General features: G+C 33.5%; 1 protein-coding gene and 1 non-coding gene across 2 annotated transcripts; one reads left to right on the top strand and one right to left on the bottom strand.

Annotated features, from left to right (window-relative positions):
• Positions 1-9,493: 9,493 nt before the first annotated feature.
• LOC140006835 (uncharacterized) lies at positions 9,494-10,552 on the top strand. The gene has a single exon (XM_072049495.1). It carries the CDS (start codon positions 9,494-9,496, stop codon positions 10,550-10,552), a length of 1,059 nt encoding a protein of 352 aa, XP_071905596.1.
• A 5,166-nt stretch (positions 10,553-15,718) lies between these two features.
• Positions 15,719-15,825, bottom strand: LOC140007124 (small nucleolar RNA R71). Its single transcript, XR_011814681.1, has one exon. It is a non-coding gene; the product is annotated as a small nucleolar RNA R71 (small nucleolar RNA).
• Between the last annotated feature and the right edge of the window lie 354 nt (positions 15,826-16,179).

The raw sequence follows: 16,179 nt of genomic DNA, 5'->3' as shown, positions 1-16,179 counted from the left end.
AGTAATTTTTAAGTCGGAAGCTTCATGCCATATAGCAGTATGTTGTTCTCATTTTACACCTTTAATTTTTATTTTTACATACTCTAAGTTACTGGTGATTCCTGATCACCCCAATCTCTCACACTACTAAGAAAAGTTAAAAAATATGGCTATGCAAACCACGCTACTTCCATTGTAGTGCAAAATGATACCATTTAAAATTGATAATAATAAAGATAAAAAGTCTACCTTAAAAGTTTCTGTTGATAGTGTCGACGATTAGGATATTTTCTTCATGATTTATATGTTCGTTTTGAGTTCTGGATGGATATCAGTGCTACTTCATATACACGTACAGACAATAGGGCACATCTGTTGAACAGAAATATGCACAAAAGTGTGGATGTGTTCTGGTCTCACTTCTAATATACATAGTGAGTTTTTTTTTTTTTTTTTTACCTGCAAAAATACATTATATAACCTATTATATTCTAATCTAGGGGGAGGGAGAGCCTAAGAAGGCTTGTGTTAGAGGCTAGTGGATATACAGACCCAACTAGATCAAGAAAATGCTATGTCACTATCTTTAGATTTTTTTTTTTCTGCTGGTGAGGTTTGAACCTTCACCTACAGTCCAAGGAGGGACCTGATGGCCAGGGACCTAAACTCAGTGGTTTAATAGTGAGTATTTGAAAATGAATTTTTCTAAATATTGTCAGAACAAAAATTAGGATCGAGAGCAAATTTCTATTCATGAGACAACTTTGCCCTTACTTAAGGTTTTGCAATTAAACTTTAAAGTTGTGTTTGGATTGCATTTTTCATGATTTTTTATGGAAAAATTATTGTAGCGATTTGATGTATGTGAGGAAAAAAGATAATAGAAAAATGTGATCACGGAAAACGACGTAATTTTCTGACGGAAAACCGCAATCCAAAAATTTTGGGGTCTCAACTGAAACTCTTGCAAATTTTAATTACTCCACCTACAGTCTGCCAATCAATCAATCATCCCTTGTCTACTCTCCACCCCTACACGATGCTTACCATCTACGTTTTCCTTGCCCCCAAACAACTGAACCACTAGCACCCGAACTAGCAACTCAAGCACCACATTAAAACCCAAAAAAATCCTCGTCAATTACTTATTCCTCTCGCACCTCTTGGCGACTTTGTCAATATCCTCCAATATTCACTATTGCGTTTCACTTCCTTTTCTTTTCTCATCTTCTAGAATTGAAATCAATGATCGTGAATGGATTATGGAAGACATCTATTTTTTTCCCCCCGAGTATTTAATGGTCACCTCTTTATTTGTCAAACTTGCATATAATTTGGATTGACGTATGTCACATTTCTCGCCTTTAAACTTGTGAATGGTTGATTTTTTTTTTTTTTATCGATATGATAGAATTTTTATAATCTAAATTAGCCTATTCTAGGTGGGAGGGGAGAGGGAAGAGACTCGATGTGAATAGAAATTCCATCGAAACTGGTCAACGAAGACCATCATATATTGTGATCTAACTTGTGAATGGTTGATTGAAATAGTAAAAAGTGACTTATATAACTAGTTGACAGAGGGAGCAGTTGGTGGAAGAAAAAGGACATATGCTGAGATATGCAATTTGGTTGGAAAAAGGAGTCAAGGGAAAGTTTGTCAATTTCAATTAGGGAAGATTGGGCTTTTGTTGAATTTTGGAGATGAAACTGGGTTGGAGGTTAATAATTGTGATAGTGATAGGTGGCGGCTTTACTGTTATGGCAATCATGATGATTAAGAACCAAAAATTTTTGGAGATGGAAATGGGAAAAGAAAAAAGGGGTTTGTTTTGGGTTCGGGAGGAATTAGCTGAAGTAATGATTATTAATGTAAGGAAAAGGCAAAATTGTCTGATGAAGTGAAATTTGCTCTGGATCCTATTTTTTGTTCCGACAATATCATCTGCCTTTTTCTAAATGGTGCTCTGGAGCACGTGTTAGTGTAATTAAATAACACCTAATTTATTAGGGTTAATTACATTTACTTCCCTGAGGTTTGATTATATTACCAATCAATCCCTGTAATTTGTCCAAATAACGGTCTCACCCTTTGAATGATCAAACATTTAACAATAACCCCCTTAATGCCGAAAATGCCCTTTTTAAGGCCATATTGCATTAAAAAAAGAACATATTTTTATTTATTAACCTTCAAGTAATCCAAAAAAATCATCAAAAAGTTTTTGCTTATTATTTTATAAAAATCATATCTTTGCTTCCATAAATAGTTTTGAATCAATAATTATTTTAAATCTTAAAAATGAATATTAAAAATTAGATAAATTGAAAGAAAAATAAAAAAGAAACAATTATTTTAAATTCTCAAGTATGGTTCGAATTTGTGGTTCAAGGCATGTTGCGGAGAGCACAAGGCATGTTTTCCTTAATTTGAACCATACTTCAGGAATTAAAATAATTTCTTCTTTTTTTATTTTTCTTTCAATTTATCTAATTTTTAATATTCATTTTTAAGATTTAAAATAATTATTGATTCAAAACTATTTATGGAAGCAAAGATATGGTTTTTATAAAATAATAAGCAAAAACTTTTTTTTATTTTTTTGGATTATTTCAGGGTTAATAAAATAAAAATATGTTCTTTTTTTAATGCAACATGACCTCAATAAGGGCATTTTCGGCATTAAGGGGGTTTTTGTTAAATGTTTGACCATTCAAAACGGTGAGACCGTTATTTGGACAAATTACAGGGATTGATTGGTAATATGGTCAAACCTCAGGGGAGGTAAATGTAATTAACCCAATTTATTAAATGTATATGTGGACTCACATTTATTGCAATTGATTTAGACACTTTTTTAAAATTAGTTTCATTATTGCTAAAAGATTAATATTGGAGAACCCTCTTAATGAGGGCACTCATTGGTCAAACCTTTGAAAATTCCAGTTAAAAAGAAACATATTCAAATGTTTGTTTGTATAGCTGATATTTCAGCCTTTTCCTCTCAGTCACTTGAAAACCACAATTTTTGTCTGTGTCCGGAGAGAAGGCTGAATTAAATCTGAGTAATTGTGTTCCACAATGCATAATTGGGGACGAAATTTTCTGCTTTCATTTTGACAGCTATTTGGAGAACAAATAGCTGTCAGGTCAGGTCAACTATTTGTATCGATTTGTATCTAATTTTATAAGATATAACTAACTTTTTTTGTGGTGTAACTTGCTTTCAATAGAAAATAACTATAGAATAAATTTTTATGAGTTTCACATATGATGTTAAAATGATGTACACGTAATGATTTGAGTCTTACATTTATTTATTTTTTTTTGGCAAATTTTGGATGTTAGCTGCTCATGGACGATCATTCTAATTACTATCCTTGCCCTGCTTCCCTTGCAACATACACTGACAATAGAATGATTTCTTTCTGCTGCATCGGCACAATATCTTCCCATTCATTCCATAAAGTATAGCTACTAATTTTACTACAAAGTTCGATTGGATTGAAGATTATTTACAAAGATTTTTTAATATTATTTATTATAATATTTTTTTGATATCATACAATGTAAAAAAAAAAAAAAAAAGATTTGATTCGAAAGCGTGTTTTGAAGACTTCACACAGTAAAGTTACTTACACATCCCGTGTCTCCCAAATCTCTCGTCAATTAAAATTTTGAATATGTCTTAGGGAAAACTGTCTCGTGATTTACCCCTTTGACTTGATGTTTTGAAAATTTAGCTAGTATCACTTGATATTTGAAAAGATCCCGGGGACAAGAATGTCCCATGATATATCCTTTTGACTAGAGGATTTAATAATGAAGCAGCACTCGAGATTAGAATAGATTTTGCAAAAGAACATGTTAGAAAATTTGTTTAATTTCTTTTAGACAGGTTTCTTGTTTTATATGAAAGTAACTAATTTCCTGATTAGTTTTAGTTACTTGAAATATTAGTCAAGGAATTTCCTATTTTATTTAGGATTAGAAGTTATTTTCTATTCTGTACAAGTGTAGAAATTAGAATTGATTTTCTATTATTATTTGGTTTTTGGCCAAATAATATTCTTTATAAATAGATGGGTTGACATACTACATAAAGAGACACACATGGTCATACAAGAGGCGACATGTAGCCTTATACATGGGTGGTAAGAGAGGGTTCTTGAGAGATGAGATATGACATACATGGATTGGGTTTGGATTCAAATTGTATTCTCATGTAAGATTTTTCTCTCATAATAAAGAACGGATTTCTCTCCGTATACGTAGACTTAATAGTGGAGTCGAACCACGTTAAATATTGTATTTCGTTTATCTTTCATACTTGTGGCTTGTTTGTCATTAAATTATTGTTTACTTAATATCTCAATAATTGTTTGTTCTGTGCTTGGATCCTAACTGATAGGTTACGATTTTATCATTTATTGTATTGTTAATTTTCCCTATTACCTAACCTGATGTGGATCAATTATTAGATTCTACTCACTTTTCGTAATTTGCATTTATTTCAGGGAGTAGAACGAAAATATCACAACTAAGGCCAATTTGACCGTTATCGGGAAAGATTTCAAGTAGTAAGCCTCCAGGGGCATTTTTGGAATATGAGGATGCGACCCTCTTTGGTAATTTGGCAGAAGACGACATGGAAAGAGGACAAAAAGGCTGGAGTCTTCTTCTCGCAAGGGGAGCCGCCGCACACGATATACGCATTAGAGTAGGACCTAGATAGATATTAGACTGCAGAGAACAAGCACCATGGAAGCTTAGCCTTTGACTTTTCCGTTTTGTCGTTTAGTAGCTTTTTCCTCCTTCGTATGTCCAGGCGAAGTGAAGACGTTTAATCACTTCCCATAGTTTTGCTTTTTCGCGAGTATTCCAACGAATTGAATTCACCCAATTGATGGCCGCGACTGTTCCTTCCATTTTATGTGGGTCTTTCTTGTCAAGGATGAACTAAATCCCTTTCTCTAGCCAATAAATAACTTCAGAACATCCTGTGATCAATGCTTTTGACTTGGCAACTTAAAGATTTAACAGCACTTGGGATTTGAAAAAGTTGAAGTATATGAGGATCTTGTTACACTTCGAGAACTTTCAATCTTCGTAGAACTTCAAGGATTTGACGATCTCTAAAGACATGGGAAGTTGAAGAAGACAAAATTACTTTTTGAACTTCAAGAACTTGAAGGCATAACCATCGGGACATTAGATTAGTAGCCACCAAAAAGGGATTAAATCTCTCTTTGAACTATAAATCGGGGGTTCAAATTCCATCTGCAGTAAAAAAATTTAAAAGAGTTGCAAAGCACCCTGTATACCTCACTCAAGATGCAGACTTTCTCCAATAGCCTGTAAGAGTGCCTATAGCACATATTAGGATTTTTTTTAACCGTATTGGGTTACTTGTGGGTAGGGATGTCAATCACAAATCCAATATTCCCGTCCAAACCCATCTATTAATAATAATAAGTAGAATTAGGTATGTGATAAGTGAATATTTGACATGTGTTTCATATGGTTACATGCAAGCTTTTGGCATGTTTTTAGGGGTTCATAGCCATTTTTAAGCCCATTTTGGTGAAAATTTCTTCAAGTGTCGCTTAGGGAACTAAACGTGCAAAATGAGTGGATTAATATATAAATGTGTGGTGTTTTGTAAGGTATTGGTGCATGAAACACTCGTTTGAATTGAAGAAGATGCAAGGTACATCTTGGAGAATAATGCATAAGTAAAACAAGAAGAGAAAGTTGCGCAAAAAAGGAAGAAAATTGAAATTGAAAACAGGAAGTTGAATCCGAGTTCAGATCCATCTCACTACCCTTAGATCCGAGACCTCATCTGAGAAGCTGGAGGAACAGATCCGAGAGTAATAGGATGCATAATTGCTATTCAATTTATGATTATTTTTAGAACTGTCAATGGGGCTAGACCAGCCCGAACTCGACTCGTTTGGCCGGACAAAAAGCTCAATGAGCCCGACTTTCTAGTGAGTCGGTCTAAACTTGAACCTAAAAGTTAGACTCGAATTAAATATGAGCCGAGCTTGGGTCTCATTAGACTCAAACCCGATATAGGCCGGGCCCTTTAATTATATATATATAATATTTATATTTTGATATTATGTATAATTATATATCCAAATATATTATTACTAAATACAATATATATATATATATATATATATATATATATATATAAATTATAAAACACAAAAATACATCTGAAAACTCTTCTATGAGCTTTCTTGAGAGCCAATATTAGTAATGCATAATTGAATCTCTAACTTTTCTCATTGGTCGAGTAAATTTTTATGTTAACATAATATTGGTTGATTTCTTTTTGGTCTAGAAATACAAATCATCAAATATGTTTAGATTCAAATCAGAAGGCTATAAAAAAGTTTCAACTTTTAAAGATGTATTGGCTTATGACCGTATGTTTCATTATTATTTTTTATGTATTTTGAACTAATTAGATATAAATATTATTGAAAATGTTTTGGTTTATATACTTTTTAAGAACTATTATTTGTTCATATTTAGTTTTAATATTGTAGTCTTGTAAATGTTAAATTAGTTTTACAACTTAATAGTTATAGTAATTATGTTTAAAAAATTAAGTAGTAATAAGTGAGTTTGGGCTAAACTCGAATAGGGCTCACAACCCGAATATTATGTGAGTTGAGTATGAACTTCACATTTATTAACCCAAAACTCATAGTCCGAAACTCGAAAATATTACAAATTAAATGAGTTGAATTCGAACTTATAAAACCCAGCTCATTAGATCCAATTGACAGGTCTAATTATTTTACTCTTGATTTTAGTCAAATATTATTTTAATTGGTGGATTCTACTTATATTTGATTAATGGTGTCAATTGTAGGAAAATGAACAAAAGGTGATAAAAGGGGTAATTTTCCAAGACTTGTTGTTGAGTCCAAGGAAGTTGGGATTTACGCGCGTGGCATTTTTCCAATGCAAATTGAAGACCTACGAAACATGTTTTCAAATTGTATTGAGAAATGACTTAGATTATTAAGAAATATCTTTTTCTCAAGAAAACTAGGAAGTTTAATTAATTTTGGAAGCTAGAAAATAAGAGAAAAAGGATGGCCCCGCTTGATTAGTATGTTAGGGTAGAAACAATTTGGAGCCGTCGTGACTCTTTGCTTTGCGAAAGGAATGCAAAGGCCACTTGGCTTTTCTCTTTGTCTTTTAGTTTCTTTAGTTTTTCTTTTATCTAAAACTTATGCAACTGGCTTTCAGAAAATCGTGTGAATTGTACCAATTGGCTATGCGCAATTAATTTTCTTTTCTAGTCAAGGAGTAACGAAAGATTTGGTTCATCTACATCTGTGAGATCTAATTAGTTTTATTAATTTCTTTTATTTATTAATATTCGTATGTTTTCTGATTTAATTTCTTATGATTGTTTTGTTATTTGAATATCAGGGTCCAATATTTAATTCAACTTGATAATCTATTGCCAGTTAAGATAGTTAAATTCATAATTATTTAATTGTATTGATTAGTGGTTACTAATGTGATTGGTTTCATATTAGGGAGACATATGATCTAATTTGAATAAACCTTGATAGTGTGTTTATTGATTAGAATAGGGCTTTTCTAATTCCTAATGCAATCAAGGGATTAAATTCTCTTGGATTACCTAGAGTTATTTCTGGATTAGGGAAGTAGTTAATAGGCATACCTTAACTATCGAGACAGTAAGGAAAAATTCATTGTCATCACTTGTTTGGCAACTATAACCTATTTATTAACAAATAAATGAAATAATTCTTGCATCGATGAACCATTGTATGAATCACTTCTGAAGTTATATCCTTGGTTAGAACTTGTTAATCCTCGAGTAAATTTAATTTACTTTCGTTTATTTAATTTTCTTTTCGTTAAGTATTTTATTTTAATTTTAATTCTCTAAAATCCCCTTAATTGGCTTTGCTTGGAAAGAAACGAATTTTTCCTAATCTTTGTGAAGACGACCCTACTTGTCATTATACTTGTTTATATCTTTATGTGAGTAGGATTTTATTATTGCACAGGTTCCACACCTGTCAATTTTTGGCATTGTTGCCTGGGATTGGAGTTGGTTAATTTGTTTCTTTTTTAGTTTGTTTTATTTTATTTTATTTTTTGTAGTTTTGCACGTTTATGCCTCATTCTTCTCACACAGGTGAATTGGTTTACGATCTTGAGATGGAGAAGAAAGTGTGTAGATTGAGAAAAGAAACCAAGAAACGCAAAGAGGAGCAATCGTCCACTGCATCTCTAGGGCTCAATTTGGCTATGGAGTTGCTAGAGCCTTCTAGTGATTCTGAACAGGAAAAAGTTATGAATGGCAAACAATAATCGCCTTTTAAGAGGGTTGGCTGCTCTTGATTTAAATCAACAGCTTTTATGCATTACTTTTTCTGATTTTGCTGAGAATGTAATATTTGAATTAAAATTAGGATTAATTCATCTCTTACCTAATTTTTATGATTTGCCAGGTGACGAGCCCCACAAACACCTCTAGGAATTCACTGTGGTCTGCACAAGTATGAAGCCACTTGATATCACTGAGGAGTAGATTAAGATGTGGGCATTCCCTTTTTCATTAAAGGGGCTGTCAAAGACTAACTTTACTACTTGCCGACAGGGAGCATCACAACATGGATGGACATGAAGAGAAAATTCTTAGAAAAATACTTCCCTGCATCTCGAGTTACCAATCTATAGAAGGAGATCTGTGGTATTAAGCAAAGTCCTAAAGAGTCTCTCTACGAATACTAGGAGAGATTCAAGAAACTGTGTTCCAGTTTCCCTTAATATCAGATTAGTGAACAACTCTTCATCCAATACTTCTATGAAGGCCTGTTCTATGGGGATAGGAGTATCATCGACGGTGCAAGTAGAGGTGCTTTAACGAACAAAACCCCTAGAGAGGCCTGGGAGTTAATTGATGGGATGGTTGCAAATTCCCAATAGTTTGGCACAAGATAGGATATTTCAACTCATCGTGTCAACGAGATGAACATTTCATCGATGCAAGAGGAATTGGCTGAATTAAATGCCATGGTTCGCCAGCTGGTATTGGAGAATATGCAGCGAGTAAAGGCATGCGAAATTTGCAAGAATGTTAGCCATCCCACTGATGGATGCCGGATACTACAAGATGACAGCATTGGGTAAGTAATATGACTAGAAACATGCTCGTGCTTCATAGGCAATACGATCTTTACTCTAACACATATAATTCGGATTGGAGGGACCACCCAAATTTTAGTTATGGGGGGAATAAGCAAAATTCCTTCCTCAACAGATAGCAAGGATTTCAGCCGCAGTACCCATCAAGACCTCAACCCTCTTCGCCTAATGCGGAACATCTCTAGAGGATATGTTCAAGACATTGGCTGCTAACATCGTGCAACTCTAGCAGATCACCTTGTAAGTCTAGCAGAAGACAGACATGAGTATGCAAGATTTGAAAACCAGATGAGTTAGATGGCCTCTGCGATAAACCACCTGGAGTCCCAGGGGCAAGGAAGACTTCCTTCTAAACTTGAGGCGAATCCAAAGAACATGAGCACCATGATCCTCAGAAGTGGGACGAAGATTGAAGGGTCAAAACTCATAATTCCAAGGGATAAGAGTGACGATCAAATTAAAAAGGAGATGGAAAAAGAGGGATTCATCAAAGCAACTTTTGAGGTAACTCCCAATGCTGTGATTCAAGTTAAATCTAATCTGACTTTCTTTCCTAGCAGGTTAGAGAAATCGAAAAAACAAGACGAAGAGAGGGAGATTTTAGAAGTGCTTCAGAAGGTGGCAATCAATACCCCTTTATTGAACGCGATCAAGCAAGTGCCGAAGTATGTTAAATTTTTGAAAAACTTGTATGTTAACAAGAAGAAATTGAGAGGTGATGAGAGAGTTGTGATGGAGGAAAATGTATTAGCAGTGCTACAAAAGAAAATTGCACCCAAATGTAGAGATCCAAGTATGTTCCCTTGTCGAATAGGAAACACTAAGATTAAAAAGACCATGATAGATTTAGGAGCCTCCATTAATGTGATGCCCAAGAGTATTTATACCTCCTTGAATCTAGAATCTCTAAAGGAAACTGGCATCATAATTCAATTAACTGATCGTACAAATGCATATCCTGATGGGTTAGTTGAAGATAGTTTGGTCCAAGTTAATGAATTAGTATTTCCTGTTGACTTTAATGTTCTTGACATGAGTGATGAATGCTCTCTTAATCCATCACCTGTTATATTAGGAAGACCCTTTTTAAGTACAACTCGCACAAAAATTGATGTTAGTAAGGGTACTTTGAAGATGGAATTTGATAGAAAAATAGCTCATTTTAATATTTTTGATGAAATGAAAAATCTTGTTAACTCTCATTCTTTGTTTGCCATTCATGCTGTTAATCCCCCTGTGCGAGAATTTTCTGAGTTTGATTGTAGAGGTCAGTTGGAAGTTGCTACAAACATGTATCGTAGGTTGAAAGCAACATATGATGTGAAAGCAACAAAGTTGAAGAAGAGGGTTACATAAAATGGTGAGTTGGATGCTGGAAGAATGTCATCAATTGCAAGAAAATTTGAATTGCATCCAGATTAAGAAGTGATGCTTTACATCTAGCCAAAGACGTTAAAGAAAGGTGCTTATTGGGAGGCAACTCAATCCAATTGTTTTTTGTTCTTTTATTATGTGTTTCATTATGTTTATCTTAGGTTTTTCATATTTGGTATGTTTAATTTTCGTTTTTACTATTTCAATGGTTAGAAGACCTCCTCCCGACAGGACATACCTATGTCTTAAAGGCACATTGTAACGAGCAAATACCCAACTCCACTATCAGAAAACTACTGCCCAATATGACGTGCCCACGCTTAACTGACTAGTGAGCTCATGTTCAATATCAAAAATTATGGCGGATGACTAGGCAACAAGATCTGCCCACATCTTGAGGGCACACTGTAATTCGCAAATTTCAACTCCACGATGACGTACCCGCTTCTTGTTCCAACAAAAGGGAAGCATGAAAAAAAAAAGAACCGGAACCCTAACTATTCTCCTTCTTTTCTTTTCTTTTCTTTCTTTTTCCCTTATCTCTTTCTTTCTTTTCATTCTTTTTCTCTCCCCTTTGCATTCCAGATGACGATGATGAACTCCTTACCGTCGCTATTCGAAAATTGTCTCCAAGTTCGGACGTCATCGCCACGGCTCACCTTTGCCAATTGTGGTCAGCATTGCAACCATTCCATCCATTGCACTCATCCTTTTGCCCTCACCCATAGCTGCCATGCCCCCCTCGTTGACCAGGGAAGTTTTATTGTCCCTTTTTCCTTTTCTATTTTTCTTTATTTCTCACACTGGGAGCAATGTAAGATCTAGGTGTGGAGAGGGTAGTATATAAAAAAAGTGTAAGTGTAGGTAGGCATTTTTTGTTTGACTTTTTTTTTCAAAATTTACCCAATTTTTGCTACTTCTTGTGCATTTTTTGTGGTTATCCCTAATAATCAATGGCTAGTTGTCTCAAATTGTATCATTGCTAAGGTTTTATACTCTAAGGGGTCAAGTATGACATGGCTAAGTCTAAAACTATCTTTGTTGTGAATATTTGAGATTTTGTGACGTTAGCAACTTTTGGCTAACTTTTCTAGGCATTATGAATATTTTTTCAGGCATTTGTTATGTGAATTGGTCAACTATTAATCCTACTTCTCCGTATTTGGAAAATGAAGTGGGCTTGTGATTTTCAATTTTATTTTTTGTGCTTATTTGAATAATGTTTGCTATACTCCACTAATTGTCGTTGCCTAGTAACGAGGGGTTTTCACCATAGGTGTTGACTTTCACGTCAAAAAATGGTGATAACTATGAGTATATGGTTTCAAAACGATGAAAAGTTGAGTAACTGGATTCCTTCATTTGGCGGATGTCGGAGTTCGCATCAAAAGACTTCAATGGTTAAATACTAAGTTTTTTTTCTTGAAAAAAAAAATAAAAAATAAGAGTTCAAGTATGGGGATATTTTAAGAGAAAAAAAGTTGTGAAAAAAGTAAAAAATGTGCAAGTATGTGGTTGATTATGTTAGCCTGCTGATCCATGGGATTAATATTGAGATTTTGGTTAATAGTTAAACCGTTTGCTGACAAATGCTAATTGAATATTTTATATTCTTAGATTAGTTAATTGGCAGTTGGAAGAGTCCTTGATTTTAAAAGTTAACCGGAGAGATATTTCTTAAAACTTAACCACTAATACTTGACGTGTGCTTTAATTGTATCGTGGCAATGGGTTATTTGGATGATAGCCATTGTTTGAACACAATTACTAATTTGTTGTTCTCATACTTGAGAACAAGCATGATTTAGGTATGGCGGGAATTGATAGGGTGCACAATTGTTATTCAATTTATGATTATGTTTCCCTTGATTTTAGTCAAATATTATTTTAATTAGTGGATTTTATTTATATTTGGTTAATGGTGCCAATTGTAGGAAAATGAGCAAAAAATGATAAAAGGAGTAATTTTCAAAACTTGTTGTCAAGTCCAAGGAAGTTGGGATTTACGTGCGTGGCAGTTTCCCAATCCAAATTGAAGACCTATGAAACATGTTTCCAAATTGTATTGGGAAACGATTTAGATTATCAGGAAATATCTTTTTCTTAGGAAAACTAGGAAGTTTAATTAATTTTGGAAGCTAGAAAATAAGAGAAAAAGGACGGCCCTGCTTGATTAGTATTTTGGGGCAGAAACAATTTGGAGTCGTCGTGACTCTTTGCTTTGCGAAGGGAAGGCGAAGGCCGCTTGGCTTTTCTCTTTGTCTTTTAGTTTCTTTAGTTTTTCTTTTATCAAAGACTTAAGCAACTGGTTTTCAAAAAATCGTGTGAATTGTTTCAATTGGCCATGCACAACTAATTTTCTTTTCTAGTCAAGATGTAACGAATTTCGGCTACATCTAATTGGCCATGCACAACTAATTTTCTTTTCTACATCTGTGAGATCTAATTGGTTTTATTAATTTCTTTTATTCGTTAGTATTCGTATGTTTTCTGATTTAATTTCTTATGGTTATATTGTTGTTTGAATATCATGGTTCGATATTTAATTCAACTTGATAATCTATTGCCAATTAAAATAGTTAAATTCATAATTGTTTAATTGTCATAAATTAGTGGCTACTAATATGATTGGTTTCATGTTAGGCAGAAATATGATCTAATTTGAATAAACATTGGTAGTGTGTTTATTGATTAGAATAAGACTTTTCTAGTTTCTAATACAATCAAGGAATTAAATTTTACACGTTTACCTAGAGTTAGTTATTGGTCAGGGAAGTAGTTAATAGGCTTATCTTAACTATCAAGATGACAAGGAAAAATTGGTATAACATGTTTATTAACGAAAAGATGAAATAATTCTTGCATCGATGAACAATTTTACGAACCACTTTTAAGTTATATCCTTGGTTAGAGTTTGTTAATCCTTGAGTAAATTTAATTTTCTTTCGTTTATTTATTTTTAATTTTGTTAAGTATTTTATTTTAAATTTAATTCTCTAAAATCTCCCTAATTGGTTTTGCTTGGAAAGAAACGAATTTCCTCTAATCCCTGTGGAGACGACCTTACTTGCAATTATATTCATTTATATCTTTCTGTGAGTAGGATTTTATTATTGCACAGGTTTAACACCTGTCAGAGGGGAAGGGATCCAAGCTTGGATTCCTATGAGAAAGGTCTCGGATCTTGCTTACAAAACAAGTAAAAAAATTGAAGAAATACTAGATCCGAGCTCGGATTATCTTGGTACCCCTCGGATCCTAGGGCTTGGATCTACCTCTCTCTTCTGCAATTTATAGAACAACTTGTGCACATTTCACACTTGCTTTTGTAATTCTTGTTTCACAACGAATTTCTGATGGAAAACTAGCAAAGCATCTTGTACACTTGAAGAAGAAATTTGGAGATTTCAATTAAGGGCTTTTGGGAAGAAAAAGTAAAGGAAGCAAGGAGTATAAGTAAAAGAGAGGAATCAAAGAGAAGGGGAGAGTGAAGTTAGAAGAAAGAAAATAAGGTTTCTCTCTAGTTTTCTCTCAAATTTTAGTTTTTAGCCTAATTTTCTTATTTTTTTGGAGAAACTTGAAGGACACTTGATGTAATCAAATATTTGGATGACTATGAAGTTGATGAAGCTAGAAGATCTTGTTCCTTCATTTGAATGAGCAACTCTTCCTCTCTTTTCTCTTTATTTACTTAAAAGATGTTTGGTTTCGTAGAAGTTATGAGTTTTATTGTGAAATACATAACTAGATCTTCATGTTCTAGGGGTAGATGAAACTATTTATACTTTGATTATGGTTAGATCTAGTTGATTATTGCTATATCTTATACTTGCTTGTTCACTTGTTCATAATTTCATACTTATGAATGCTTGATCACCATTTGCAAGCCATTTTAGTTGTTGTTAATTTATGAAAATTGTTGACAATGATGAAACATGAATGAATGGAACTTAAAGAGTAGGCATACGATAATAGTGATGCACTTAGGTGGGATGTGTATGACATTTCTTGTGCTTGATCTAGTCGATACTTGAGATTTACCACGATAATAGGGAAATTTAGGTATTAGCTAATTCCGGTTCATCGGCGAAAGCGAGTTCCGATTGTTTTAGTGAAATACATCTCTAGCAAGACAAGAAAACTACCATTAGTTGATTATTTTTTCCATGATTGAGCGTGATTAGTGGATTCTATTCCTCACGACACTTGTGTTATTTGAATTAATCCAAATTTGTTTGTTAACCTTTGAATTGTCTTATCATTATAGTTGCTTAATTTCGATTGTTTATTGAGCAATTTAGATAACAGAGAGTGTGATTAAACTTTGGTACTTCAAAAGTAATTCTTATCCTATTTCTTTTGTACTTCAATACACGACCCATACATTTGTGGTTAACGAGGGAATTAGGGTTAAAATTAGAGCACATGTATAAATCTCATCAAGTTTTTGGCACTGTTGTTTGAGAACCACGATAATATTAGGGCTAAAGCAATCTTTATTACTCTAGACATTGTGGTATATTGTGAATATCTTTTAGCTAATAGATAGAGTAGTTTGTTTTTCTTTTCTAGTTTTGTTTAGTTTGTGGTTAATTTCTCTTAAATGTGGTCTTTGTAGTGCTTGCATCGAACTCTATGTGGAATGGTTCCCTTGAATCCCGAAATTAAAAGAACTCTAAAGAGACTAAGAAGGCAATAACTACAAGACATTGTGGAGACACAAGGTAAAGATGAAATTGTGATTTAACTTCCACTAAACAAACAAATGGCGGAGGAAGAAAATAGAAAACCTTTAAGGGACTTTGCATTGTCCGGGGGGAATGAATTACAAACGAGTATTGCAAGACCTACGGTAAATGCTAATAATTTTGAAATTAAATCAGCACTAATTCAAATGGTGCAACAATCTCAATATGGAGGTAATGCTACCGAAGATTCTAATTCTCATTTGTCTACCTTTTTAGAAATATGTGATACAATTAAGTTAATAGAGTTAGCGACAATGCAATTAGCTTTAGATTGTTTCATTTTTCTTTAAGAGACAAGGTCAAGGTTTGGTTACAATCACACCCTTCTAATACTTTCATATCTTGGGCCGATTTGTCCAAGACATTTCTAAATAAATTTTTTTCACCAAGCAAAACTGCAAAATTTCGTATGAATATAACTGAATTTTCTTAACAGGACTGAAAGTTTGTATATGAAGTTTGAGAGTGTTTTCGGGAGTTTTTATGTAAATGTCCACATCATGAGTTGCCTGATTGGCTCATGGTTTAAAGGTTTTAGAATGGAATCATATATGCAATCAACACTCATGTGAATGCAGCGGCTGAAGGTGTATTAATAGGTAAGAGTGCTGAGGAGGCTCAACATTTGATTGAGGAAATGGCTATAAATAATTATCAATAGACTAATGAACGAGGTAACATAAGGAGACAAGCATGTATGTTTGAAGTTGATAGTTTAAATGTGTTGAATGCCAAGATGGATAATATAGTAAAGATGCTTAATAAATAAGTTGGTTCTAGTTCTAGTCAAAGAGTAAATATTGCATGTTGTACAATGTGCAGAGAAGACCACGATGACTCTATTTGTGCAAGTGTTGAACA

This window comes from Coffea arabica, chromosome 5e (assembly GCF_036785885.1).
Source record: "Coffea arabica cultivar ET-39 chromosome 5e, Coffea Arabica ET-39 HiFi, whole genome shotgun sequence".
Taxonomy (NCBI): Eukaryota; Viridiplantae; Streptophyta; class Magnoliopsida; order Gentianales; family Rubiaceae; genus Coffea; species Coffea arabica.
The sequence above is the reverse complement of the archived record's forward strand: the minus strand, read 5'-3'. Positions and strand labels throughout refer to the sequence as shown.

What these genes read in the sequence shown, in the direction of transcription:
- LOC140006835 (XM_072049495.1), top strand. Translation starts at nt 9,494, where the DNA reads ATGGCCTCTGCGATAAACCACCTGGAGTCCCAGGGGCAAGGAAGACTT.